The following is a 26,896-nucleotide window of genomic DNA, read 5'->3' as shown; positions in this document are numbered from 1 at the left end:
AATTATAAACACTGTGAACATTTGTAACACCCATAAAGGGATTGTCAGGATACCTAAACCATTGAACAATTATGTGATGAACCTTAGCTGTACAAGATTACTGTTTTATTACTCTAACCGATTACCCACTATAACAATTCGCTGTTGTTCTATTAATCACCACAAACCCACCACCTTATGTTTCCATGGAAACATTTTTGGATTTGTTGTAGTTCAGTCATTCATCTACACACGGGTATCAACACCATTTCTTAGAAATGCTCCAATCAAAAGATATTTACATTTAAGTACAACTACTCACACATTTGTGGTAATCTACTCTCTAGACTAAATGAACTGTACCTGCATGCATGAAGAATGCTTGCAATGAACACATTTGTGGAGCAATGTTTTGGCCATAATACAGAGGTGGCGTGTACGGGCTGTTTTATGTATACACAAGAGTACTCTTGTTTGGTGCAAGTTTAGGCTTAAGAAATCATTATCTATTGTGGTTTTGCTGTTAGGAAATTCTCTGTTGCACCTTGTTAACAGCATTGAACATGCATGTGTTCTTATCACTTTGATTCCCCCTGACTACACATGCATCACAACTGCAGACTGAATTACTGCTGCATGCGTGCAAGTTCCGTTTCTACAATATCAAAGGATCAAGATCTGTGACAGAAATCAGAATGAAACTCAAGTCTGGTATCTTCCATTGTCCGAGCACCGTGATAATTATAAGGTGAAACAAATTAAAACAGATACTACACTTTGCCCATACCTAATTTATAATCATGCTAAATTGATTTCAATGAGGTAACACATAAAGTGGGCAAAGTGTAGGACTGTATTATTATATCTCTATTGTAATACCTAAGGGAGAATGTTTTCATTTAGCTTATGAAATTAAGAATTGGCGGACTAGTTTAAAAAGCTTGAAGTGTTTGGAGGAGAAGCAATTTTATTTTTGCTCATTTTGCTCTGAAGCAGAGGTACAAGTATAAGTCAGTGCTCTTGTACTGGCTTCAATCTGTGTGTGGCTTTCTCTTGAGGAGGTAAACGCGCAGCTGACCTCGAGACTTCTGGTTGTACTTACATTGAAAGTATTTTCACAGTTTTGCATTGGTGCCATCTGAGCTTAAGAAATGTGAACAGGTTTTGTATCTCTACTTCTGAGCAAAAGTCTTACTACCGTATAATTATAGTGGGTAAATTTTCGTGAGATTCGTTTCACTGAATGGGAAATGGTGATTTTCGCGAGTATAGTATGCGTTACTGTATAAGCATACCTACGTTTTCGTAAGTGAAAATTTCGTGTAGGCCATGAAGATTCCCCACAAAAATAACGAATATTTTTACTCACCGTTATGATTACCCACTATACCATATGCATAGTATACATGACAACGTTGTTTTCAATTGATAAATAAGAAAAAATTGGCGTTGGAATTGCATACGCCATGGATTTTGATTGCTGTCTCGATTTTAATGTGTTTGCTATCTACTGAGGTAATTGATTAAAGCCTGCCTGTTGTCTCATCATTATCCCTTCTATGTATGCCAGCAAGGGTATCCTTCAAATCCTACCTACCATAACTGGTTTTATATTCTCCTATCCATGTGTTTTCTGGTGCTTTAAAGCTTACATTTTGTCCATTAACTATACGGTCGCAAGAGTGTTGCAATACTTAAGCAGCGGATATTATTAACATTTTGGCGGTACCGGTGTCATAAAATTTTAGGCCCCATGAGATTGGGCCCTCCCGGGCCTAGAATTTTAACATTTTAGGCCCCCCATTAACAGCGCAACAGCGGTAACATTATGTGACAGTGCATTCTCAAAATACACCAATACAGTCTTCTATGGTCTTCACAGTTTATGCAGTGCCAGTTACTGAATGCAGCTCTCCTCACACACACACACACACATTTCATGCGTGTACAGTAGTATACCACTGGTCTCACAGCCATCACACTGCACCATGTCATTCTATGAATCAGGCCTCATGCAGCACGAAGCACATAGGTGCCAACTGTCCCGAATTGGTCCGGACTTTCCAATATTACCCTTGTCCCGAAAGGAAACTGCTATTGTGATTCCACCATGATACAACAGTTTCTCTCTTGACTTCTATCTGTGATTCCACATTACTTGAGAGCTGAGCCAGTGATGCTATTGGAGCATCCCCACAACAATTTACATATTCTATGTATAGGAAAACATGGAGGAAGATATGAATTGTTGCCTTTGCACTGAAATTGTGTGTTTTATACTTTTTTGTCCTGAAATTTGACTACGAAAGTAAGCACGAAGTTGCAAATATGGCGATAGCTACGCAACAACATCGATTGTCTTACAGGCCGATCCAACATTGCAGAGCTGCATCAAAGCATTTAACTCTTATATATAGGTAAAGCATAAGTAACTTGAAAGGTAAATCTTCCTTCACTTTGAATTCCATGATAGAATAATATAATGCAAACATTTTTGCTACTTTGATACAGAGTCTTTGCATGTATGCGTCTCTTTGATGCTTTGTCAACTAATAGAGCTAACCTTACCAATTTATTATAATATCTCTTTGACTTCGTTCTATCGTGCAGAAAAGGATAGCAGAAGAGGGGGCCTAATCTCACAGTGGGGGGCCTAGAATGTTAACAGTTTGGACCCCCTGGGGGGCCTAAACTGTTAACATTCTAGGCCCGGAGGGTCCAAAATTTTAAAATTCTAGGCCGGGGGGCCCAAAATTTTATGACACCGGCCAACAGTTTTCGAACAGATTTGTTTACTAATTCTATTTGATGCGCACCTTCGCAGCCCCTCCCCTAGAATTTAGCCACACCCCTATACATCTATGGCGCATGCGCATTAATTTATATAAATGCTGAAGCAGAAGCTGAACCTCACATTTGCAGCAAGTTTGCAGTATCAATGTGACTGTCCATCATCTCTGAGTCTCTACAAAAGTGAAGTGATCTCTTCAACATGTCTCTACATCTCAAGAAGCGCTACTCCACCTCTAAACCTTGCAGGTGTGTGTCTGTGTGTGTCTGTGCTAGCTATAGGATCAAGGAGTCACCAAATAATGTTTTACAGTACACAGTAATAGTTTAGAGCTGTTGCTTGGTCATGTATTATTGCTAACCCTCGTGTTGTCTTGTTCTCACAGCTGCAAATGTCCACTAAAGCTCAACAATTGCTCTTATTCGATTCGATTCTTATATATACGCCAGCCACGAATAGATAGTGTTCATCACAACACGAAATTCGAAAACGAACGATCAACAACAACAAAAAGCACTCAACAGTCATCTCATTTATATCAGACATTATTATTATGTATATAGAGAGGGGCCCCTCACAGTAGTCAGTACCTTCATTCATTTTTGTGACAGCAGTATATCACAACAAGTGGCAGTATCTGCTCTTGAGCACTGACTAATTAAATGGTGAGAATTGGCTACGCAGTGAGCCATGCACGTGTGTCTAGCTAGCCATGCACGTGTGTCTAGTCATGCATGTGTGTCTAGCCATGCACGTGTGTCTAGTCATGCACGTGTGTGTGTGTGTGTGTGTGTGTGTGTGTGTGTGTGTGTGTGTGTGTGTGTGTGTGTGTGTGTGTGTGTGTGTGTGTGTGTGTGTGTGTGTGTGTGTGTGTGTGTGTGTGTGTGTGTGTGTGTGTGTGTGTGTGTGTGTGTGTGTGTGTGTGTGTGTGTGTGTGTGTGTGTGTGTGTGTGTGTAAGCTGTCTTGTGCAACTTTTCAAGAATACATGCTGATTTATTTCTACAGATCTGACAACACGAGACCACTGGGTGGAATATTGAAGTCAAGTCTATCCACTACTGAACTATTGTGAAGTAATGAAGTCTATCTGAACTATATTGAAGTACTGAAGTCTATCCACTACTTATGAAGTCAAGTCTGGAACATTTCTACTAACATCACTGACACTGACACTGGCTATCAACACAGCAGATGGTGGTACTCACGCACAGACTGGTTGTGGTCTGATAGTTATAACGAGCCTTATACGCACTGTATATCAAGCCTTAAATCGTGTCTACTAATGTCTACCCCCTAATAATCTATTTCTCGCACTGCATAGTTCTTGCTCTGGGGGACCAACTGGCAGATCTGACACACTGCACTGCAGATGGTGACATTTCAAGAATCTACATGATTATTATAATTATGGGTTGTAGTTTGGCATTAGATAGTTATCAAGCAAGCCTGGTATATTAGCATGTATGAGTACTATCAGGCACTCCTGGTACTATATTGATGAGTCCTAATCTATTTCTTACACTACATGGTTCTTGCTCTGGAGGGGACCAACTGGCGGAATTTCTATAGAAAAGACTCTTTTATGTCCGACACACTGGATACTGGCAGCATATCGAGAACCTATTATATCGGTTGTAGTCTAACGATTAATATATTGAGCCTTACACCATTCTATCAAGCCTTGTGTATATTCGTACATGTATGATTACTACTGATGTGTCCTATACCCAACAACCAACTGCTTTACTATAGTCTGTCTCTTTCAAACCTTGCATCCCTGTAGAACCACTCACCAGCTGCATGTATTGTGTGCTTCAGACGTACCTATAGTATACTTCCTATAACCCTATTCTAACCAAATTCTCCCACTACATGGTTCTAGCTCTGGAGGACCAACCGGCAGAATTTCTAGAAAGACTCGATTATTCGACACGCTGGACAAACTACTTGTGGCATTTCACTATCAAGAATCTACATGTCGCTTGTGGTGGTCTGACAATTATTCTAAATAATAATTATTCTTATTTGAGCCTTATACAGTAACAAGCCTTGTGTGTTACATGACATGAGTACCTAACTCTGTGCATGCATGTACCCTCTAATAATCTATTTCTCCCACTACATGGTTCTAGCTCTGGATGACAACTGGCGGAACTTCTATAAAAGACTCATTTATATCCGACACTGGATCGACAGCATTTCAAACAAGAATCTACATATCGGTTGTGGTCTAACAAGTTTAAAATAATATTGAGCCTTATACACAGCTAGTTACGTAGCAAGCCTTGTGTACATGTGTGTGCTCTGTGTCCTAACCTCTACCCCTGGTGTCATACATGCATTATAGAGTTCTAGCTGGCTCTTGGGGACCAACTGGCAGAATCTCTAGAAAGAACTCGTTTTTATTCGACACACTGGCATTTCACTATCAAGAATCTACATATATCGGTTGTGGTCTGACAATTATTCTTATTTGAGCCTTATACAGTAACAAGCCTTGTGTGTTACATGACATGAGTACCTAACCCCATGCATGCATGTACCCCCTAATAATCTATTTCTCCCACTACATGGTTCTTGCTCTGGAGGACAACTGGCGGAATTTCTATAATATAGAGAAAAAAACTCCATATTACATCTGACAGTAGAGGGACTGCTGGTGACATCTATACGTATCAGTCAGTTGTGGTGGTCTGATGATTAATTCTAAATAATAAGCTTTTATATATAATTATACAGTTCAAGCCTTGTGTAGTGTAATTCCATGTATGAGGTAGTACTACGTATGTGTCCTAACCCTACCCTTCACACTACATGGTTCTGGCTCCGGGGGACCTACTGCACTGGAGGGAGTATCCACCACATCACATACTGAAGTCAAGCATGGAACATATATCTACTGATGTACATCACCAAATCCCACAAACACTGATGGAATAAGCAACAATGTCCTCCTCCTCAACCACGAGTGAGTGCATGTAATCTGTCCTTCCTTATAGATAGCTGTGTGTCTTGATCTGTAGGAGGCAGCAGTTGCTAACTTCTTATTGTCCCTTTGTGTATATATGATGCATGTTGCTAACCCCTCTCCCTTGTACCCACAGCTATATAGCTGCTGCAATGAACCATCATACATAACTCATCACAATCATACTTTTGGGGCGCCCCATCATTTTTCATTTCCTTTTTGTTTGTCATACTGTAAATGAAAAATGAACTCGTTCTGTGGAGGGGGAGTGGTCAGACCACATCTACTACAACTGTGGCCACACCCACATGATGGCCACACCCTCATGTTAGGTGGGTGTGCGTATGATACCCTACATGTATGTACACGATGCTTTGTCCCTGTAGGCAACAGCAACTCTTACATGAGAATCTCCATTGGATAGCAAATTCTAACCACCTGGATGTAACTAATTAGTCTCGTGGCCAGACTACCTTCTAATAACCTGGACTGGGACAGCCTCTAGGTTGGTTATTGCTGTCTTAACTGTATTCAATTGAGATATCACAACCATTTGCTACAGATATCCCAGATGGTCCCATGGGTGGATGGGCGGGGGGCCAGCGATGCAGTGCCACATACTCGCGACGGTGCTGGCTGTCACACTGCATGGAGGGAGGACTCTCTCTCTGCATGGAGGGAGGACTCTCTCTCTCTCTCTCTCTCTCTGGTGTGCAAGAGCACTGCAAACTGAACGATAATTATGATAATGAACATACAAACATTATTGAACATTAATTTTACAATGGTTGGTGTAATGAAAAGACACTTTTAAGTGTTACTGTGTCGACCTTTACCAAATTTATTTTGATTGTAGCGCCTCCCCTATTTGTAGATTTAGCTCCACCCACAATGCCAATTTGAAAACAAAGTAAGCCTCTGTGAATCTGCTCTTTTATAAAAATAAAAAAGGAAACTGCTATTGTGATTCCACCATGATACAACAGTTTCTCTCTTGACTTCTATCTATGATTCCACATTACTTGAGAGCTGAGCCAGTGATGCTATTAGAGCATCCCCACAACAATTTACATCTTCTATATAGGAAAACATAGGAGGAAGATATGAATTGTTGTCTTTGCACTGAAATTGTGTGTTTTATACTTTTTTGTCCTGAAATTTGACTAAGAAAGTAAGCACGAAGTTGCAAATATGGCGATAGCTATGCAACAACATCGATTGTCTTACAGGCAGATCCAACATTGCAGAGCTGCATCAAAGCATTTAACTCTTATAGGTAAAGCATGAGTAACTTGAAAGGTAAATCTTCCTTCACTTTTATAATTCCATGATAGAATAATAATGCAAACATTTTTGCTAGTTTGATACAGAGTCTTTGCATGCATGCAGTCTCTTTGATGCTTTGTCAACTAATAGAGCTAACCTTACCTATATCTCTTTGACTTCCTTCTATCGTACGATCGTGCAGAAAAGCAGAAGAGGGGGGCCTAATCTCACAGTGGGGGCCCAGAATGTTAACATTTTGGACCCCCTGGGGGGCCTAAACTGTTAACATTCTAGGCCCGGGGGCCCAAAATTTTATGACACCGGCCTACTTAGACTGGAAACCACGCCCCTTTATTTAGGGAAAGAGACTGGCCAGGTGACTATCAACGACTTGTCTTCATTGCGTACTGAATTTTGCGGAAGTGGTTCAGGGAAAAGGGTGTGGTCACCAGTGTTGCGGTTTAGTATACTTGGCTAGATCTACTGTACTCTAGCAAGCTAGCTAGCTCAGCCACCTACCAAACTTAATTTCAATCACAAGTCAACTGCTGCAAAACTATGTCCAAGTCTGGAGCTAGCTGTCACCTGGATGTACCTAGTTCTTGTCCTGTCTGTGGCAATGATACCGCTGTAATAGAAACTCAAATGTTGCTGGCAATAGGGCAAAGCAAAGGGACTTTCCATAAACCAGTTGGCAGAGAGACAAATATATCTCTGCATCTCTGCTACTTCTGTCTGTTATTTTTGCAGTGGCCTTGTAGCCAGCCAGGTTATAGCAACTTTAGAATTGCTTCATTGGAGAAGTACTGATAGATAACTTATATCCAAACAGCTAGCTAGGTAGACATAACATTTATTGCAACTGTACAGCTAATACTCACATAAAATCAATTATAATAAAATGTATTGCTTAGTGTGCAATATTGTGGTTTAGATATCTCCCACGCATTCTACATTCCAAGCATTCCGTTGGGACAAGTCGTTGATAGTCACTGGCCAGTCTCTTTCCCTAAAGAAAGGGGCGTGGTTTCCAGTCTACGGCCTACTGAGCTACCCGTACCGTAGACTCTGCCATAGACTAGACTAAGAGCTTCACAGCTAGGCAGCATTGAAACAGATCTACTCTATAATATATAGCTCCAGTTGCTAACATGAGATGGCTCCATGGCATGCTCACAAGGCTACAAGCAGTGTAGAGAGAGATGGAGCTAGCAGAGAGTGACTGTCTCAAGGTATCCTGACTGATTGCTGCTGGTGGTGGATATGGTGGCTAGTCTGCAGAGGGAGCTGGACAATGCTAGGGTGAGTACACAGTGTCAGATTTTATTGAGTGGACCCAGATACTCTATCTATAGACTAGCTCTCTAGCTCCCTTTGTTGTAGTGCACCTATCATCAATGTTTTGCCCCAGAGGAGGCCCGGTCCGACATGCGTGCACGAATCACTACAAATGCTAGTACATTTGGCCTGGACATATCACGTGACCCCAATTACCACAATGCACTGAACTTATAGTGATTCGTGCACGCATGTCGGACCTCCTCTGGTGTTGCCCCACTACCCCCCCCCGGGACATACGGGGAAATTTAACCTGAAATGTTGGCCCCATACTTGGGGATTTGACCTGGCTTTGCGTAGTAAAGACTGCTTGTATAACCTGTTTTAATGTGTGCAACTGCTTGGGGCTTAAAAATCCTCCGTTGACCTGAGGTAAGATCAAATCCCCATATAAGCCCGACCCCTCCTGGGGGGAGTGGGGCGACACATTGATAGGTGCATAATGTATGGTCCTCCATTGCCTACTCATACTAATGGAGTGGGTGGTGTGTGATGAGTGGAGTGGGTGGTAGTGTACCTGCGTGCATGATGGTAGTCTATTGCTTAGTCATACTAATGGAGTGGTACCATTGATCATGTATAGTAGTGAGAATCACAAACACTGTCTGCATGTAGCCAATTAGTGATAAATTAAGCTTTTAATATTATTATTATTATTTATTCTATTAGGTACTTCGGTGATAGATTTGCTGAATCAGCGGGCACTCGACTGAGACAACGTGAAGTGTTGCATATCTTCTCTGACGTTGCTAAGGCCGTTGCTAGGCTACACCATCGGATAAAACCCATCATACATCGCGACCTCAAGGTATGTACAATTGAACTATTTATAACAGACACGTTTAGGGAACAACATTTTGGCTGCATGTATACAAAAACTATTTATTTGGGACCTCATAGCCTGCAGTTAACCTTTCTTCAGATGAGGTCATTAAGAGTGGCTTCACTGTGTGTGTGTGTGTGAGGAAGCATTTCACTAGTTACATAATAATAATTTATTGTACAAAGCATCCATTTTAGAGTATCAAGTATCATTCAATAGCCCTATCCCATAGTTGTGTATAGTCGTAGTCAGAAATAAAATAATGTGTAATAGACACTTATACTAATGCTGTTATGTGAGCAGCTATCATAATCACTGCATACTCTTGTATCACACAGTGATATCCATTTGTGGCCTGTACTGAAATCGCGGCGTTTAAAAGTTAATCACATAAATATTTATCCCATAAGACGCATTTGTTTTATGCTTGCCGTGTGGGTGTATGTGGGTGTGTGTGTGTGTGGGTGTGATACATGTGTTCTCCTCCTCCCTTGTAGGCTGCCTGTTGACCTCTGACCCTGAGCTTCGTCCTAGTATCTGGCAAGTGTGTGAGGTGGTGTCCAGGATCACAGGAACCACCAACCATGTCACTAATGTCTTTGTGAGTACCTTACTATTAGTATACCCTGTATATGTATAGTGGTGGGTAGACCAACAGTGGCTGTATTATAGAGGGTGGTCTGCTAACACAGGTCCAAACACATGCTATGGAGACTTTGGGGCCTGGTTGTTTTATAGAGGGTGGCCTGCTAACACAGGTCCAAACACATGCTATGGAGACTTTGGGGCCCATTAACCTGGCTGTATTATAGAGGGTGGTCTGCTAACACAGGTCCAAACACATGCTACGGAGACTTTGAGGCCCATTAACCTGGCTGTATTATAGAGGGTGGTCTGCTAACACAGGTCCAAACACATGCTATGGAGACTTTGGGGACCATTAACCTGGCTGTATTATAGAGGGTGGCCTGCTAATACATGTCCAAACACATGCTATGGAGACTTTGGGGCCCATTAACCTGGCTGTATTATAGAGGGTGGCCTGCTAACATAGGTCCAAACACATGCTATGGAGACTTTGGGGCCCATTAACCTGGCTGTATTATAGAGGGTGGCCTGCTAATACATGTCCAAACACATGCTATGGAGACTTTGGGGCCCATTAACCTGGCTGTATTATAGAGGGTGGCCTGCTAACACAGGTCCAAACACATGCTATGGAGACTTTGAGGCCCATTAACCTGGCTGTATTATAGAGGGTGGTCTGCTAACACAGGTCCAAACACATGCTATGGAGACTTTGGGGCCCATTAACCTGGCTGTATTATAGAGGGTGGCCTGCTAACACAGGTCCAAACACATGCTATGGAGACTTTGAGGCCCATTAACCTGGCTGTATTATAGAGGGTGGTCTGCTAACACAGGTCCAAACACATGCTATGGAGACTTTGAGGCCCATTAACCTGGCTGTATTATAGAGGGTGGCCTGCTAATACATGTCCAAACACATGCTATGGAGACTTTGGGGCCCATTAACCTGGCTGTATTATAGAGGGTGGCCTGCTAACATAGGTCCAAACACATGCTATGGAGACTTTGGGGCCCATTAACCTGGCTGTATTATAGAGGGTGGCCTGCTAATACATGTCCAAACACATGCTATGGAGACTTTGGGGCCCATTAACCTGGCTGTATTATAGAGGGTGGCCTGCTAACACAGGTCCAAACACATGCTATGGAGACTTTGAGGCCCATTAACCTGGCTGTATTATAGAGGGTGGTCTGCTAACACAGGTCCAAACACATGCTATGGAGACTTTGAGGCCCATTAACCTGGCTGTATTATAGAGGGTGGCCTGCTAACACAGGTCCAAGCACATGCTATGGAGACTTTGGGACCCATTAACCTGGCTGTATTATAGAGGGTGGCCTGCTAACACAGGTCCAAACACATGCTATGGAGACTTTGGGACCCATTAACCTGGCTGTATTATAGAGGGTGGCCTGCTAACACAGGTCCAAACACATGCTATGGAGACTTTGGGCCCATTAACCTGGCTGTATTATAGAGGGTGGTCTGCTAACACAGGTCCAAACACATGCTATGGAGACTTTGGGGCCCATTAACCTGGCTGTATTATAGAGGGTGGCCTGCTAATACATGTCCAAACACATGCTATGGAGACTTTGGGGCCCATTAACCTGGCTGTATTATAGAGGGTGGCCTGCTAACACAGGTCCAAACACATGCTATGGAGACTTTGAGGCCCATTAACCTGGCTGTATTATAGAGGGTGGTCTGCTAACACAGGTCCAAACACATGCTATGGAGACTTTGGGGCCCATTAACCTGGCTGTATTATAGAGGGTGGCCTGCTAACACAGGTCCAAACACATGCTATGGAGACTTTGAGGCCCATTAACCTGGCTGTATTATAGAGGGTGGTCTGCTAACACAGGTCCAAACACATGCTATGGAGACTTTGAGGCCCATTAACCTGGCTGTATTATAGAGGGTGGCCTGCTAATACATGTCCAAACACATGCTATGGAGACTTTGGGGCCCATTAACCTGGCTGTATTATAGAGGGTGGCCTGCTAACATAGGTCCAAACACATGCTATGGAGACTTTGGGGCCCATTAACCTGGCTGTATTATAGAGGGTGGCCTGCTAATACATGTCCAAACACATGCTATGGAGACTTTGGGGCCCATTAACCTGGCTGTATTATAGAGGGTGGCCTGCTAACACAGGTCCAAACACATGCTATGGAGACTTTGAGGCCCATTAACCTGGCTGTATTATAGAGGGTGGTCTGCTAACACAGGTCCAAACACATGCTATGGAGACTTTGAGGCCCATTAACCTGGCTGTATTATAGAGGGTGGCCTGCTAACACAGGTCCAAGCACATGCTATGGAGACTTTGGGACCCATTAACCTGGCTGTATTATAGAGGGTGGCCTGCTAACACAGGTCCAAACACATGCTATGGAGACTTTGGGACCCATTAACCTGGCTGTATTATAGAGGGTGGCCTGCTAACACAGGTCCAAACACATGCTATGGAGACTTTGGGACCCATTAACCTGGCTGTATTATAGAGGGTGGCCTGCTAACACAGGTCCAAACACATGCTATGGAGACTTTGGGACCCATTAACCTGGCTGTATTATAGAGGGTGGCCTGCTAATAATTATAGTGACATTCAGTGTAAAAATTGTGTAAGTATTAGTTATTATTCACCATAATTTATAATTATCTCCACACAGCGTTCCCCTTGTCCGCCAAATCCCGTCCCTTCTCCAAAAATGCTCGTCCTGTTGCTAAGAAACCAACCAACCAATCGAAACCCTCTGTGACTGTCAACCCCATCACCGCAACGAAGGCTATTGCTACAGCAGTTACCACGACAACCATTTCATCTCAAAATCGACCTCGTAATAGGTCGCGGGTCAAATCGCTATGGCAACAACGAGTATCGAACCTGAAGCCGTCCAATCAGAATGCAGGATTCCATTAGAGCGTAGACAGTGGACTGGATGCTTTTGGTTATGTCCCGTTCACTCCACAAAGAATAGGATCAGAGACCAACCTGACCACAGTGGTGAGTGGGTGTGTGTGTGTGTGTGTGTGTGTGTGGGTGTGGGTGTGTGAGTGGGCGTTAAATTAATTAAGTGTTTATTTTCTCACTACTTGCCTTATGCCACACAAATTGCAATTAGCCAGCAGATTAAGGAGATGATCATTATACGTAAATTGAAAACACATAACTTCCTCAATAAGCAGATGTTTTAATTTTAGTCAATATTATAAAAAAAACCATACAAATATTTTTTTCTAGTGCTGAGGTCACGTGATATTTGACTTGCCAATTTCCAAGTGCGAGGGCCCGAGAGACTTCAAATTGACTTTGCATGGCCTTATAATTATACAGAATGTTTATTGTGGTGGCCCCTAGGCTGGGCAGAGGCTGACTCTGGGTCCCTTATTAAACCTGGCTGTATTATAGAGGGTGACCACAATAGACAACTCTATACTGCTTATTCAACCTCCCATCCCTCACATGTGTTCACTCGATCTCTCACACACTCACCAGGGTGTTATACAGGGCCCGGGGGGGGGAAGGGGATATCCCTCCCCTAAAATGTGCTATATAGTTGTATGACTGAGTGTCCATAGCTGGAAATTTTACGTACTAACAGGGTATTGAAATATTTGACCTTTTTTTTAGCCAAAATGTTCTGGTTACCGAAGTTTTATTTTCCCCCCCCTCTACTTCAAAATCCTGTATGACACCTTGCTCACACACACACTCCACACACACACACTCCACACCCACACAACCCCCACACACACACACACCTTACAGACTGGCAGTCCATTTCCTACGGATGACTTTGGTAGCACTTCATTTGACGGACATTCCTCTACCCCGCCCACTCATAATACTGCTGACAATGCAAGACGAGATTTGTTTGGAGCACCCCCCTTTGAATAGGGTTCAAAGGTTACGACAACAATGACATCTGTAGATCAATTTGGAGCAGTTCCTTTTAGCTGAATTAATTGTAATATTTATTTTTCCGTGTGTTTAGTATTATAAGTGTTGTTTTGTGTGTAGTAGGATCATAATTATGACTCGACTATTGACTGTGTGCATATAATTAGGATTTTTATGTTCAGTGAAAAATTTAATTAGGTAAACAGTTTTAATTTTGTGGCAGCATAGATAAAAGAGATAATGGTAGGAAACACTTAGCGCCTCGAAAACTATCCGCGTTTCCCCCGGGATTCATTCGAGGCCGCCTACTGTACATGGAAAAAAATGGCCAAAAACATAAAAAATACATGTAGTGGTGTTAAATCCAGAAAGTTAGCCGAGGTCAAAGTTCGCGAATTGACTCAATACTGTCATGAATTAGCCGCCCTTCCAGGATAGTGCAGTGGTAGCCTCGATTCAAGGCCGTATTAATTTACCATAGACTATGGTTGTAGGCTAAGTGGCTAATGATGAGCCACTTAGCAGAGTCCTGAAGGGACAGTCATTGTCCCTTCAGGACTCTGCAAATAACTGCTATGCATGTATCAGTGCTGAATCATTTCTTGACGTACAAGTAGCTGCAACAGCAACACCATACAGAAGTGTTCTCATGAAGGCAAATTTGTAATTATTAATGATAAACATGCAGGGTGTGTGGTGATAGAAATAGTGAACTGTCGATGAGGGGGTTTAATTAATGTCCGACAGGATCCACTGACTCAACCATCAGTTTCTGTAATAAAAAGTTACAACTAACATTAAATTGTTCTGACATAACAAAGATAACAAAGATACGCACAAGTTCTACCACCATATCTCATCAACTATTTATAACTAAAATAAATCAAGAGTGCGTTAACAACATTAAAATAGGTGAATAAGCCATCACCTGAATAGAGCCAAGGGTATGTACGTGCCTCTACAATCCTGTCAACAATATTGAGTGGATACCTACGTAAGCATGGCTACAATACTCCTAGCCTCCTCATAGGCTTTGAGAAAAGTCATAGGCCTTGAGAAAAGTGCATGCAGCCTGGGATCGAGGCTACAATACCTCTAACCTTCTGTCTTTAATGGCTAGTATAATATAAAAGAGACAAATGATTGTCTTACTGTCAGTGTGAGAACCCTGCTGCTGAACTTTTACTTCTGTTTAATACTTGAGGCTATATGACACACAGTACACTACTTATATAGGTTGTTCTAGCGGTATTATAGGTGTTATTGGTACAAGAAACATCCTAAAGCAATGTTTCTGTATATACCTCTAGCTACTTCTTAGCAATCCCAAAAAAGTTTCTGTTATTTCCAAATTATACCTAGTATAAAGGGACATTAAATTGAAGTGGTAGGGATACTTGGAAAGATCTGAATTTTTTAAAACAGCCATAGAAGTAGTTTTCCTGGGGGTTTGGGAGCGAAACACGGTTGTATCTTAGCTCAGTGTATGTATTTTATATGCAGCTTATGGGATCACGTGATCCGTTTCCTATCCTTTTATCTACGGTGGCAGAACAGCAGAAAGGGCCTTGAAATACAAAAGAGGGTGTGGCACTTTGCTTTAGTTTGTTTACTGAACGGCAGAACTGAGACAGAGAAAACTCAAGTCTGTATATAAGCTTCAATATAATTATAATGGCTACTGAACAAGACTCAGAGTGAGTGAACATGTAGACTCTATACTTTTACATGGAAAGAAACTCCAGGCTGGGATCGGCCGGGGAACGGTTGAGGAGACAAATGATTGTCTTACTGTCAGTATAATTTTAAACAATCCTGCTGCTGAAACTTAAACTTAATTTCCATGCATGAGGCTATATGTGACCCAGGACACTACTTAGTTATGCAAAGCCCCACTATATACCCTCCTCAAGGGGGGGCTTTGTGGGAGCTTTGTTATAGTAAAACCTAGCCCTGGGGGTGGGAACTTTGTAAAGTCAGTATAATTATCATAGCCTGTTGTCTGTATACTAAAGTATTGCAATTATTATTGTGTTCAACTGTCATGCCCCAGGGGTATTTGCCAGGGGTTTGTCAAATGAAATAGCCCCGGGGGAGAGTCCTTTGCACCTCATAATTGACAAAGCCCCCCTATGTCCCGGGAGGGGGGTAGTGGGGCTCTGCATTGATTGGTGCATTAGACAATCTTAGCTATAATTTTTATAGGTGCTATTGGTACATACTGATAGTCATAAAAAATGGTGAAAAGAGTTGAAAAAAGCGCTATGTACCGCTAGCTCTTTCTAGAAAAAATGTTCCACATTATACCCATAATTATCACCAAGGGGCACATGGAAATGAAGTCTTGGGGGGTCTTAGAAAGCTCTATGTAAGGCCTCAAACATAAAAAATTGTTTCGTGGCGTTAAGGTGGGGGACAACACGCATTGTTTCAGGATTAAGCCACACCCCCTGCACAAAAGTTTACGTTTTAACTTCCGTTGCCAATCCCTCTCTTCTTTATCTATGAGCAAAGTGACAGCTGGATATGTGCATGGTGTCACTTGTATAAACTATTATACACATATTTAAGTAATTCTCTGTATGACTGACCCCCCAACCATCTATTTTGTACAGTGCTCAAAAGAAGCTAGCCGAGGACTTATGGAAGGCTGTAGGTAATTATGATGTCATCAAACTGCGGTCCCTGTTGGGACAGGGGGCAGACCCCAACCACCAGCTCTACTGGAGTGACGAGTGGGGGTATGAGCTGCCTCCATTACACAGGGCTTGCTGGTGGGGCTACCTTGAGATTGTGAAGACACTTGTTACTCATGGAGCTCATACTGAAGGTGCTGGGTGTATAGTTATACCTTCACGATAATAATTTCTGGTCTATAGCGAAACAATTGTTCACGAATTTGCTATTTTTTTATACATTCCAAACCCTCCCAAAGCTTTGATACAATACCCCTCGCTGGTAGGCATCATACATGTATATAATTATACTGTCTTGCCAGACACTACCTGTCGTAGTGCTTAATTTGAAATGACAAAACTAATTGTTGTGAAGTAGCTAGAGGTGTACAAAGTTAGTATAATATCTATAATAATTATAGCTATGCTAGAACTGTGTCTCATAGTTATGGTCTCAAGTATTGTACTGACAGTAAGACAATCTATACTGTTTCTTTGGCCCTTTTTCCCAAAATTAAAAGATTTGATCCAAACCGCAGGGCATTTGAATTCCATTGCCAATCTCTGTACTCCTTTATTTATGTTGAGCTATATTATTTTAGCCGGGTCAGATTTTTTGATAGTCTCTAGCTCTGTATTTGTTCCCATAGCCTCTCCTACTGTTTGTCTTTCCAGTTGATTAGACACAGTCCTGTTAAATCAGATTCCGTGTAATTATTGTGTGTAATGTACAGATGTGAGGGATGATGAGGGACGGTCACCACTGGACATAACTCTGGAAGATTTGTATGATGTTTCAAGTGTTGGTTGTATGGGTGTTGCCCTCTACCTGATGAGCCGTGGCTGTGGTAGTGATGAGGACAAATCCAAGTTACTGTGTGCAGCATGTTACCATGGCAACCTGAGTGTGGTGAAGGATCTGGTTGAGCTGCACAAAGTTGACCCCAAGAGTGAGTAAATGATTTAATGTGCTCTCTTTGAATACCGTATAGCCGGTAAATTTTGTGGGGTAAAAATTCATGTAGGTCAGCTTGCCCAACGAAAATAAAGAAAATATTTTACCCCACGAAAATTACCTGCTATACGGTGTGTGTTCACTACTTCATGGTGTAACATAACCATACCGTATCCATGGTATCAAGGGCGTATGAAGAGAAGAGGGCATGCAACTCACTATTAGTCCAATGTGCGAGCATTCTGCATTCATTATCTGCACATGTACTTTACACAAATCTCATATATACATTAATTTCCACCGCCCACTCACAGTTTTTGCTCGCAAGCTGTTGCATGCCCTCTTCTCTTCATACGCCCTTGATGGTACTTGGTATCGTTTGCTTTGCCAGTTGATTAGACACAGTCCTATTCAGTGTATGTAGCTAACCAAGAGTTTACATGCTGGGCTGCATTGAGGGGGGGGGGTGAGGAGGTAATTCGCACCCCCCCTAGGATCTGGCAGATTCATTTGTACTGCTATTATAATAATTCTGATGACTTCGCCCCTCCTACATTTTTAAATTGCCCAAAATGCCCCCCCTGATCTAAAATCCTGGATGCAGCCCTGGTTTAGAGGCAGGGAGGGTGAATTAACCTTCCCCCCATAGAATAATGACATCATCACCATCAGATATAATTATGACATAATCATTATTATTAATACAACATCAGACGCTTACGCGCGCCCTAACATTTTCTCAAACACTGATAATTATTGTGTTTGACTATGTGTGTACAGATGTGAGGGATGATGAGGGACAGTCACCACTGGACAAAGCTCTGAGAGGTCTGTATCCTGATAATTATGGTGATAATTATGAATGTGTGGATGTTGCCCTCTACCTGATGAGCCGTGGCTGTGCATGTGGTGATGAAAACAAAGCCAAGTTACTGTTGGCAGCATGTCTCCATGGCAACCTGGATGTGGTGAAAGAACTAGTTGAGCAACACAAAGTTGACCCCAGTGAGTGTGATAATCTATTGTGCTTTTAATGGCCTCTTTTAGTATGTGTTCACTACTTACTAACTCAACGGGTGCTAAAGCTTTATGGTAATGAAGCTACAAGCTACAGTACTAGCAGACTATTACAGTTACAATTTATATGTACAACATGAAATGACATGCGGAACAGAATGGTAAATATAATCGACTATAAGTGTTTAAAATGGATATCGAAAGTTCAAAGTCCATAATTATTAATGACAAGCTACAGAGCGTAACACAACCAGCAAGTAGTGTCCCTGCATGGTACTTAATTTTGTTGATTAGACTGTGTATAATTATAACTATTAGTGTTTTGATTGTGTGTCTAATAGCGTATGGTGTGTTATGTGCAGGTGTGAGGGATGATGACAATAGCTGGACCCCTCTCCACAATGCATGCCGTAGGGGACACAAAGATGTGGTGCAGTACTTGGTGGAGAAGGCCAACTGTGATATCAGTGAGTACAACACAACTACCATGCAGTGTTATACCTTTGTTTCTACACCCACTCTTGTTCAGGTGTAACTACCGATGATGACGAGACGACTCCTCTTGACTTTGCTACACGGTATGGTCACACTGAAATTGCTGACTACCTCAAGTCTCTACCACAACAATGTAAGCTCACTAGGATCATGAGTACACAGTGTGGTCCAATACAGCTACTCTCTCTATACAGCTGCTGTGACTGGAGACACTGACTCCAGGAGTGTCAAGAATGGACCACCACCAACAGAGAAACAAAAAGGTAACTATTATTTATATCCCATTTGCACGTAATCTTTACCATTTTATACTACTGTATAGCGTTGTGTGGTAAAAAATGGAAAACGGTGATTTTCGTGAGCACAAATTTCGTTTAACTGCATTGCATGCGTTACGGTAAGCCACGTTTCCGTGGGGAAGTATTTCGTGTAGGTCAGCTTGCCCACAAAAATAACCAATATTTACCCCACGAAATTACCCGCTATACTCATTTATTGCTATTAACCTGCACATGTACGTAACTATCTCATTCCTCCTCCAGTGACCTCTGACCCTCTCTCCGGTCAACAGACACCCAATGCTGGCAATGAACAACCAGAAACAACTGGTAGGAGACTCTATTATAGCCCAACAATGATCATGTGCCTACCCATCTACTGTAGAACGAAGACCTTTCTACGGTGGCCCTGAGCGCTACTAGTAGTTCACCTTAGCTACTTGATAGTTCAACTACCTTAGCTACTTCGCAGTTGACCTTTGTACTGTATGTTAATTCTAATTAATGCTGCTGTAGCCATGCTCGGATTAGGGGACCTCTTTCTCCTCTTTCCCTCCCCCTCTAAGAAAAGGTCTGGCCTCAGACTAATGCAGTTCAAGTTGTCCACATTTATATCTCTGTGTAGGTCTATGCCTAATCCCATCGCAGCACAATAATTCTGTACTATAGATACAATGATTCTGGCTCTCGTCTTGCATTGCTGTTAGATAATCCTCAGTACCTATATACATATGTAGCTCTCATTATTGATCTAGTCGCTATGTAGAGCATGGCTACAGCAGCGTTAACATGCATACAGTTCAAAGGTCAACTGCAAAGTAGCTAAGGTACTAGGGTGAACTATCAAGTAGCTACGGTTAACTACTAGTAGCGCTCAGGGCCACCGTACCTTTCGGTTATATACTGTGTTACATGACTGGTTACTTGTACACCCTCATGCAGATACTCCAAACGGTTCCACACAACTTTCAACGGATGACCAAACCTTGTCAAGTGAGTAATAAGGGCATACAGTACATGGGGAGGAAAGTGGATCAATTTACCCCCCCCCCCATAATGTTAGGGACATCCCCTGGCTCACTTTCCCCCACCCACTAACCTCTATAAAATTATATGTGTATTCAATTACTACCTTGTATGATCGAGTATGCAAAGACAACGTACATATAGCCACCCAGAATTCGATCACCTAAGAACACCTAATTAAATAAAAATTGTCTGAGGGTACTTGCCCTATTTCCCCGTATAGTGTTCATTTTTACATTTCTGTGATTCTTATTGTCTTTGAGTGTTATAGCTGAAGTCACGTATCATGTTATCATGCACTAGCTAATAGCAGTATGTAATCATTTGGTGTTTCGCATTGTCAGCTTTGTCAACATTGCTGGTTGTGTTTGCAGGCACTCCATTGACTGAGGAAGACTCTGATGCTCTAGAAAAGCTGCTCCTAGACAACAAAATCTCTTTGACTGGTGAAAGGACATATGAGACAGTAGTCCACCACCTCCATGAGCTCGGATATGGGGAGATAGCAGCCAACCTAAGAGCGAACCTGGACAAAGGTGGGTAGTAGTTAGTAGGAGCTGTGGGTAGTAGTAGGTGGGTTGCTGTATTGAAGTTATATTGTTGAATATTGCATTGCATGCATGAAGCCTCTCAAGATGAAAGGGTTATTATGCCTCGGTGCGCATGCGTAAGCGAGGTATACGGTAGTGTGTGTGTGTGTGTGTGTGTGTGTGTGTGTGTGTGTGTGTGTGTGGTGTGTGTGTGTGTGTGTGTGTGTGTGTGCGTGCGTGCGTGCGTGGACTGCTACAGCTGCTTAAGGATGAATCAAGTGCAAGTAAGAGTTTCCATAGGCTTCTAGTCATGTTTACTTGGATTTTAATTCGTGGATTTGCAAAATAATGCTTTGTTCTCGAGTTATGCCTAGTTTTGCTTACTTGGAATGCCATTGCAGCCTTTTCAGAAGAGCACGCAGCCAAACTTGTTTACCGAGTGTTGCTACTCTACTTAGTAGTTAGATCTGCACTAGAACGCATCGATCGTTTTTAACAACAATCATGGTCGATCATCACCCACTCTGTGAGTTTTTACATGCAGCAAAATTAAATTGTTTATCATGTGCATAAAAGCTATTAGTAGCTTATGTTATGTATTAGTTATTGCCCAGCCAGAGTGCAACATGCCATATATTGCACTGGAGCAATATAATGCCCGAGGGCCGCAGGCCCCGAGGGCATTATGTCATCAAATTATATGGCATGTTGCACAGGGCGCCTGCAATAACTAACTTGTTGCCCAACAGTGGCGTAGCCAGGATTTTGGAAAGGGCAGGGCTCAAATCAGTTGAGCAGGGCCAGAGTATAATACTAAAAAAAAGGTCATCACTTTTCCTCAGCAGTCAGTATGCGCATTAGATAGCCCTGCCCACATTTCCATTCAATGACATCATTCTAGTAACTATGCATACAGTACAGTGCAGAATACATTGACAAATCGCGGTGATTCAAGCTGAGTTGGAGTTGATAAAGCACAAAAGGGGGGGGGCTCTAGCCCCTCAGCCCCCCCTCTGCCTACGCCACTGCCCAATGACGTTAAACTCGTCTGACTGGTCATATAAATCGTAATAAAAGACATGTGTTTGAAGGAATTTAGTGTATTCATTAGTTTTGCTGAATTCCATAGTAAATGTTTTAGGTTTTCTTCCCACTAGTAGTTGTAAAGGTACATGTAGTAGCCTATAAAAGGGACCAACTGAGTATTGAAAGATCTCTTTCTAAACTCTTAGAAAAAATAATAATCATTGAAATTGAATCCACGATAGATTATATACATTATATTCGGCTTCAGTCCAAATTGCCTGTGTATAGTTGTGATAGTGCATGTCTGTACAATATCAATAACATAACATGTTTGAGTGCATGTACAGTTTAATAATTATTGCTCTCTTTTATAATTATGCAGTGATTGGAGAGCAAAAGCGATATCTGAAGAAATTGGACAATCTGATGACTGACAAAGACACTATCTCCATGCAGTACCTCCGCCTCCTTCTTGTCGGGCCACCATTCGTGGGTAAAACAACAACTCTTGGCCGTTTACTGAAAGATATCGAAAATATTAGTTCTGCTGGAGACAAGGCAAAGCTACGCAGTACGCTACTCACCAATTGCCATCAAGTGGTCGCCTACATGAATAAAGATGCCACAGAATGGGTTTGTTCCAAGGACGTGGAGGAGGAAGCAAGGATCCTCTTTGGCTACATGTACAGTAGCAAGGTCGATGAAGTTCCGAGTGCCCCAACTGAGAAAAAGTCAAAAACTGTCCCCGAAAGCGAAAAGCACACAAGCACACCCAAGCCACTTTCTCTTGAAAAGCCTCGGTCAAAGCCTCAAGAAAAAACACGCACTGAAATACAAGAGAATGCTCACCAACAGAACAGGCTCATACCCATCAAAGCTAGATTACAAAAACTGATAAAGAATGGAAACTATTCCGAAATGGCCAAATGTCTCGGCAACACCTTGCTAAACATTAACGATGTTGGAGGACAACCTGCCTTCCTAGAAATGCTACCAGCCCTATGTAATGGTCCTGCCATGTATCTAGTGTTCTTGGATCTCAGCAAGGAACTTGACGAACCCTACGATATTCCCTTCAGTCGTGACAACACAGTCATTACTCCATTCAAAGCTGTTCACACAGTGGAAGCCACAGTCTCTCAAATCCTCTCAGCAGTTGCCAGTATCCATCACGTCTCTCGAGAAGATGCCAAGTACAAAACCACCTCCAAATTGAGCGAGAAGTTTGAAAAGTTCCAACAAGTTCGTCCAGTAGCAGCTTTGATCGGTACTCACGTGGACAAGTTGGAGAATCCGAAAGAGAAAATCAAGCAGGTCAACGATGCTCTGAAAGCAACCACTCAAAAGTTTGCCGAGATCCTGGTATCACCTCCGCCAGATTCTGAATCTTCCTTTTTTGCCGTGGACAACTTTGCTGGAACTGAACAGTCTGACATTGCCCCGATTCGTGATTTTCTGAGCGATGTTTTCGCGTCTCATTTCAAGGATGCATCCTTGCCCATCAAACCAAAATGGCTCCTACTGGGCACACTACTGCGGATGGAGTACTCAATTGTGTCGATGGAAGACTGTCTGGAAATAGGGAGATTGTTGGAAATGGATGAAGAAGATACCAAATTCTGTCTTTGGTAAGTTTGTAATTTTTGTCTTCTGTCCAATTAATGCATACACGTATATGTATGGCAAACATTTAATACAGTAATTACCTCCAATGCATGTACGTACGATTATTTTGTGTGTCCATTATTATTCTGTTATAGTTCTCACCTAACCCACCCCCCCCCCCACACACACACACACACACATACGCACGCACACGCACACACACACAGGTATCTACAGAAGATTGGATCCATACTCCATTACGAGAACGTACCCAATGATATCGATGGCTGGCTAAGCAACCACATGTTCTGCACCCCTGAAGTGATCTTCACTAGCATCAGCCAACTGATCCTTGCTGCTTTACGCATCCTCCATTCTGAAGGCCACGTCACTGAATTTGAGCGAGCGGAGTTGGTCAAGATGGGGCAGTTTTCACTGAAGGCCATTATCAAGTACTGTAATGGTCCTGATGTTGCAAAGATGCTCAAGAAAGGAGAGATTATCCCAGCCAAGCATCTCATCATACTGCTGCAATATCTCAACCTTCTTTCTGAAATCGTTCACAAAGATGCCAATGATCCGAAGGTCACTCGAATCACCTACCTCATGCCAGCTATTTTGGACTGTGCTTCACAAGACGAGCTAACCAACCCACCTCAACCAGATACCAACAACCCAGAACCACTCTACATCACATTCAGCTTTGGTTACGTACCAACAGGAGTCTTCTGTGGGCTCATCACTCGACTAGTTTCCCAAGGCCCTCATGGAATTCTCGGATTGACGTGGGAATTGGTGGAAGATGGCGTCAAACGAAATTGTGTATCGTTTTCTGTCGATGATGTTCATACGGTTACACTACTCTCCCACGAAAAGAGCTACGAAATTCGAATCTCTCGAGACGACCCTGATACCTCTCTTCATGACATCTGTGGATATGTGCTGTCAGCAATCCTCTACACTCTCAAGTGCCTGTTCCAGCATCTGGTGATGCATATTGCATTCCAATGTCCCTGTTCCAAGGATTGTACTGAACGCAGCGTCAACCATCTGTGTGCTCTCTCTAGCAAATCACGAATCAGGTTTATCTGTGAGGCTTCCAAGAAAGCAGTTAGTCTCAAATCAGAACAACAAGTATGGCTGGGAAAAGTATGTTTGTGTGTGTGTGTGTGTGTGCCTTATATTGTAATGCAACCTTCGTTTTTTTTAGTTATACTGTTTACTTTTTTTATACATGTACAGCACGTGTGTCTAGGAAGCACGACGGAACTAGAGGTGCTAAAGTTTGCTGAATATGGTTTCTCCTTCCACTGGAGCAAAGAGGGCTCCAGACGTCAGATCAAGACAACTGATGATCAGCCCAACACTGTGAGCTTCCCATGCATGAGAGAGGAGGACTTTGGTCACTACCAGTGTGAGGTGAAGGATGCAGCTGCTGGGAAAGTGCTCCTCACTCTCTACACAGCTCTCTACAAAGAGGATACAAGTCAGTTATCTAACCTCAAGTATCCCCGTTGTCCTAGTTGATCCATTTATCACATACTAAGTTGTGATTTTCTACATAACCAATGTACACAGTGTTTACTTCCTCTGCCCCAAAATCACAACAGAACTCTTACAATTGCCCAATTCCATTTACCATTAATTTTAGTGTGAGCTTTTTTATTTGGAAAGTCATTTTCAGTTTGATCTCTGCCCCAAGAATTTATTTAATGTATAATAATTATAGCTATAGTGAAGCTTTTTATTTATGGCACTTTGGATTCTTTAGCTCCTAGGTCTAAGAGAAGCTTGACCGTAACATTGTGTAATGAAGTGGTACTCTAGTGCATGACTGTTATATTGTCATATCCTCCTCACAGGTAATGCAGTGACTCCACTAGCCACTTCACACACAACCACTCAGTCAGGTAGCAGATACTGTGCATTGGTTTGACTGTAGTATTATTTTGTAAATCCGAACAGTACTGTACATTTTATAGAGGAAATGATGTCACTTAACTGTGTATGTTTTATCTGTACAGTTCAACAACGTGAGACGACAGCGACTGCAGCTCAGTTGAGTCAAGAGTGCTCGGATGAAGCTCTTCTCCAGTTGTCTACCGAGATAGCTGGCTATGACAAATACAAGCACAGGCTGGGCCTTAGTGATGCTGAGATTGAGAATATCGATCAAACCATTGATAATATCCCAGGGAGATTTCACGCTGCTCTAAAGAAGTGGAAGAGTAAAAGCATCATTTTCGATAATCCATCAAAATCGTCAGCTACTTACGGTCGATTAGTGGAAATTGCCTCAGAGATTGAGGACGGAGAGGCAGTTCGCAGCATTCACAAGGCCTGTGTCAAGGATACACGTGAGTTACCTTATTAACTTTGTGAGCTTGCTCGTCATGCAGTTGTGCCATGCAATAATAGTATACAGCATTCTAAGTACTATAATTGTACATGTACATGTCATTGGTACGACTCTCCTATAATTATACTTGCTTATTTCACCTGCCTAATCCATTTTTTCACATGTTTGTTGGAACTTTAATATTGATTTTAGCATAAGCTAATTAAGGGAACAACTTGGGAATTAATGTAATCACTATAATTATTCACGACATAATTATTGTACAAGTATAGCAATCTAAATTGAAGTAATCTTCAATTATAGCCTTGACAGTTGTATTGTGTATGGGGTCTCATGTGACAGTGATAAAGTATTTGGTGTACATTTCAGAGTATAGCGTTGTATATGTATAATGTGATCTGTACAGTTCAACCAAATCAGACGATAGTGACAGCGACTGCAGCTCAGTTGAGTCAAGAGTGCTCGAATGAAGCTCTTCTCCAGTTGTCTACCGAGATTGCTGGCTATGACAGATACAAGCACAGGCTGGGCCTCAGTGATGCTGAGATTGGTGCTATCGATCACACATTTGTTGGTATTCCAGGGAAATTCCTCGCTGCTCTAAAGAAGTGGAAGAGTAAAAATATTCTCCAATTAAATCCATCGAATTCAACAGCTACTTACGGTCGATTAGTGAAAATTGCTACAAAGATTGAGGACGGAGAGGCAGTTCGCAGCATTCACAAGGCCTGTGTGGAGCATACATGTGAGTTACAAATGTACCTAGTTTATGATCACTTCGACCATTAGCTTTGTGAGCTTGCTTGTCAGTACAGTAGTGCCATGCAATAGTGAATTGTATAATTATAGTAAGAACAGCATTCCAAGTGTTTGCAATACACACTGTCAAAATGGTATTGGATATATACTGCAAGTGTAGGTTTGCTAGTTGCTGACTCTTGTGTCTCCCTCCCTCCTCATGCAGGACTGGAGGTCATGGATCAGTCAACACCATCAGACACTACCAACACTATAGAACCATAAGCACATTTGCACATTATTTTGTTTTGTTTGACGCTTATTGTGGTAATGAATAAAGTGGCATGAGTTTTTTTTTTACTGACAATGTTCTTGGTATGGATCTTTCAACTTGGGAACAAATATTAGCCAGTAATCTGGTAAAGATCACTGCAGTAATGAATTTATAAATTTGCACATGGCCTACTGAGCTATATAGATCTAGCTACCGTAGACTCGACTCTGCTATAGACTAGACTAAG

At 42.2% G+C, this 26,896-nt stretch overlaps 1 protein-coding gene and 2 long non-coding RNA genes across 4 annotated transcripts; all 3 read left to right on the top strand.

The window, feature by feature from the left end:
- Positions 1–535: 535 nt before the first annotated feature.
- On the top strand, positions 536–6,564 carry LOC135333441 (uncharacterized). Of its 2 annotated transcripts, XR_010393908.1 has the most exons (7): positions 536–727; positions 2,902–3,018; positions 3,156–3,435; positions 3,777–5,739; positions 5,876–6,071; positions 6,126–6,244; positions 6,302–6,564. It is a non-coding gene; the product is annotated as an uncharacterized LOC135333441 (long non-coding RNA). The 2 variants fall into 2 exon arrangements; XR_010393907.1 differs by lacking the exon at positions 536–727 and having other exon boundaries at positions 2,642–3,018.
- Positions 6,565–9,011: 2,447 nt separating this feature from the next.
- LOC135333957 (uncharacterized) lies at positions 9,012–13,900 on the top strand. The gene is made up of 3 exons (XR_010394147.1): positions 9,012–9,151; positions 9,664–12,774; positions 13,540–13,900. It is a non-coding gene; the product is annotated as an uncharacterized LOC135333957 (long non-coding RNA).
- A 1,332-nt stretch (positions 13,901–15,232) lies between these two features.
- On the top strand, positions 15,233–26,765 carry LOC135351812 (uncharacterized). The gene is made up of 17 exons (XM_064550953.1): positions 15,233–15,368; positions 16,287–16,501; positions 17,081–17,296; positions 18,082–18,306; positions 18,681–18,785; positions 18,848–18,946; positions 19,008–19,076; positions 19,356–19,421; positions 20,034–20,084; positions 20,492–20,653; positions 22,056–23,301; positions 23,506–24,427; positions 24,521–24,764; positions 25,141–25,188; positions 25,303–25,635; positions 26,044–26,382; positions 26,602–26,765. Coding segments are annotated over exons 1-17 (4,365 nt in total). The 5' UTR covers positions 15,233–15,345; the 3' UTR covers positions 26,604–26,765.
- The last annotated feature ends 131 nt before the right edge of the window (positions 26,766–26,896 follow it).

Source organism: Halichondria panicea, chromosome 1, assembly GCF_963675165.1.
Source record: "Halichondria panicea chromosome 1, odHalPani1.1, whole genome shotgun sequence".
Classification (NCBI taxonomy): domain Eukaryota; kingdom Metazoa; phylum Porifera; class Demospongiae; order Suberitida; family Halichondriidae; genus Halichondria; species Halichondria panicea.
This window is presented reverse-complemented; position numbering and strand designations above follow the sequence as displayed.

What these genes read in the sequence shown, in the direction of transcription:
- LOC135351812 (XM_064550953.1), top strand. Translation starts at nt 15,346, where the DNA reads ATGGCTACTGAACAAGACTCAGA. An exon ending in AACAAGTATGGCTGGGAAAA is followed by an intron (nt 24,428 to 24,520) that starts GTATGTTTGTGT and finishes ATACATGTACAG; the next exon opens with CACGTGTGTCTAGGAAGCAC. An exon ending in ACACACAACCACTCAGTCAG is followed by an intron (nt 25,189 to 25,302) that starts GTAGCAGATACT and finishes TTATCTGTACAG; the next exon opens with TTCAACAACGTGAGACGACA.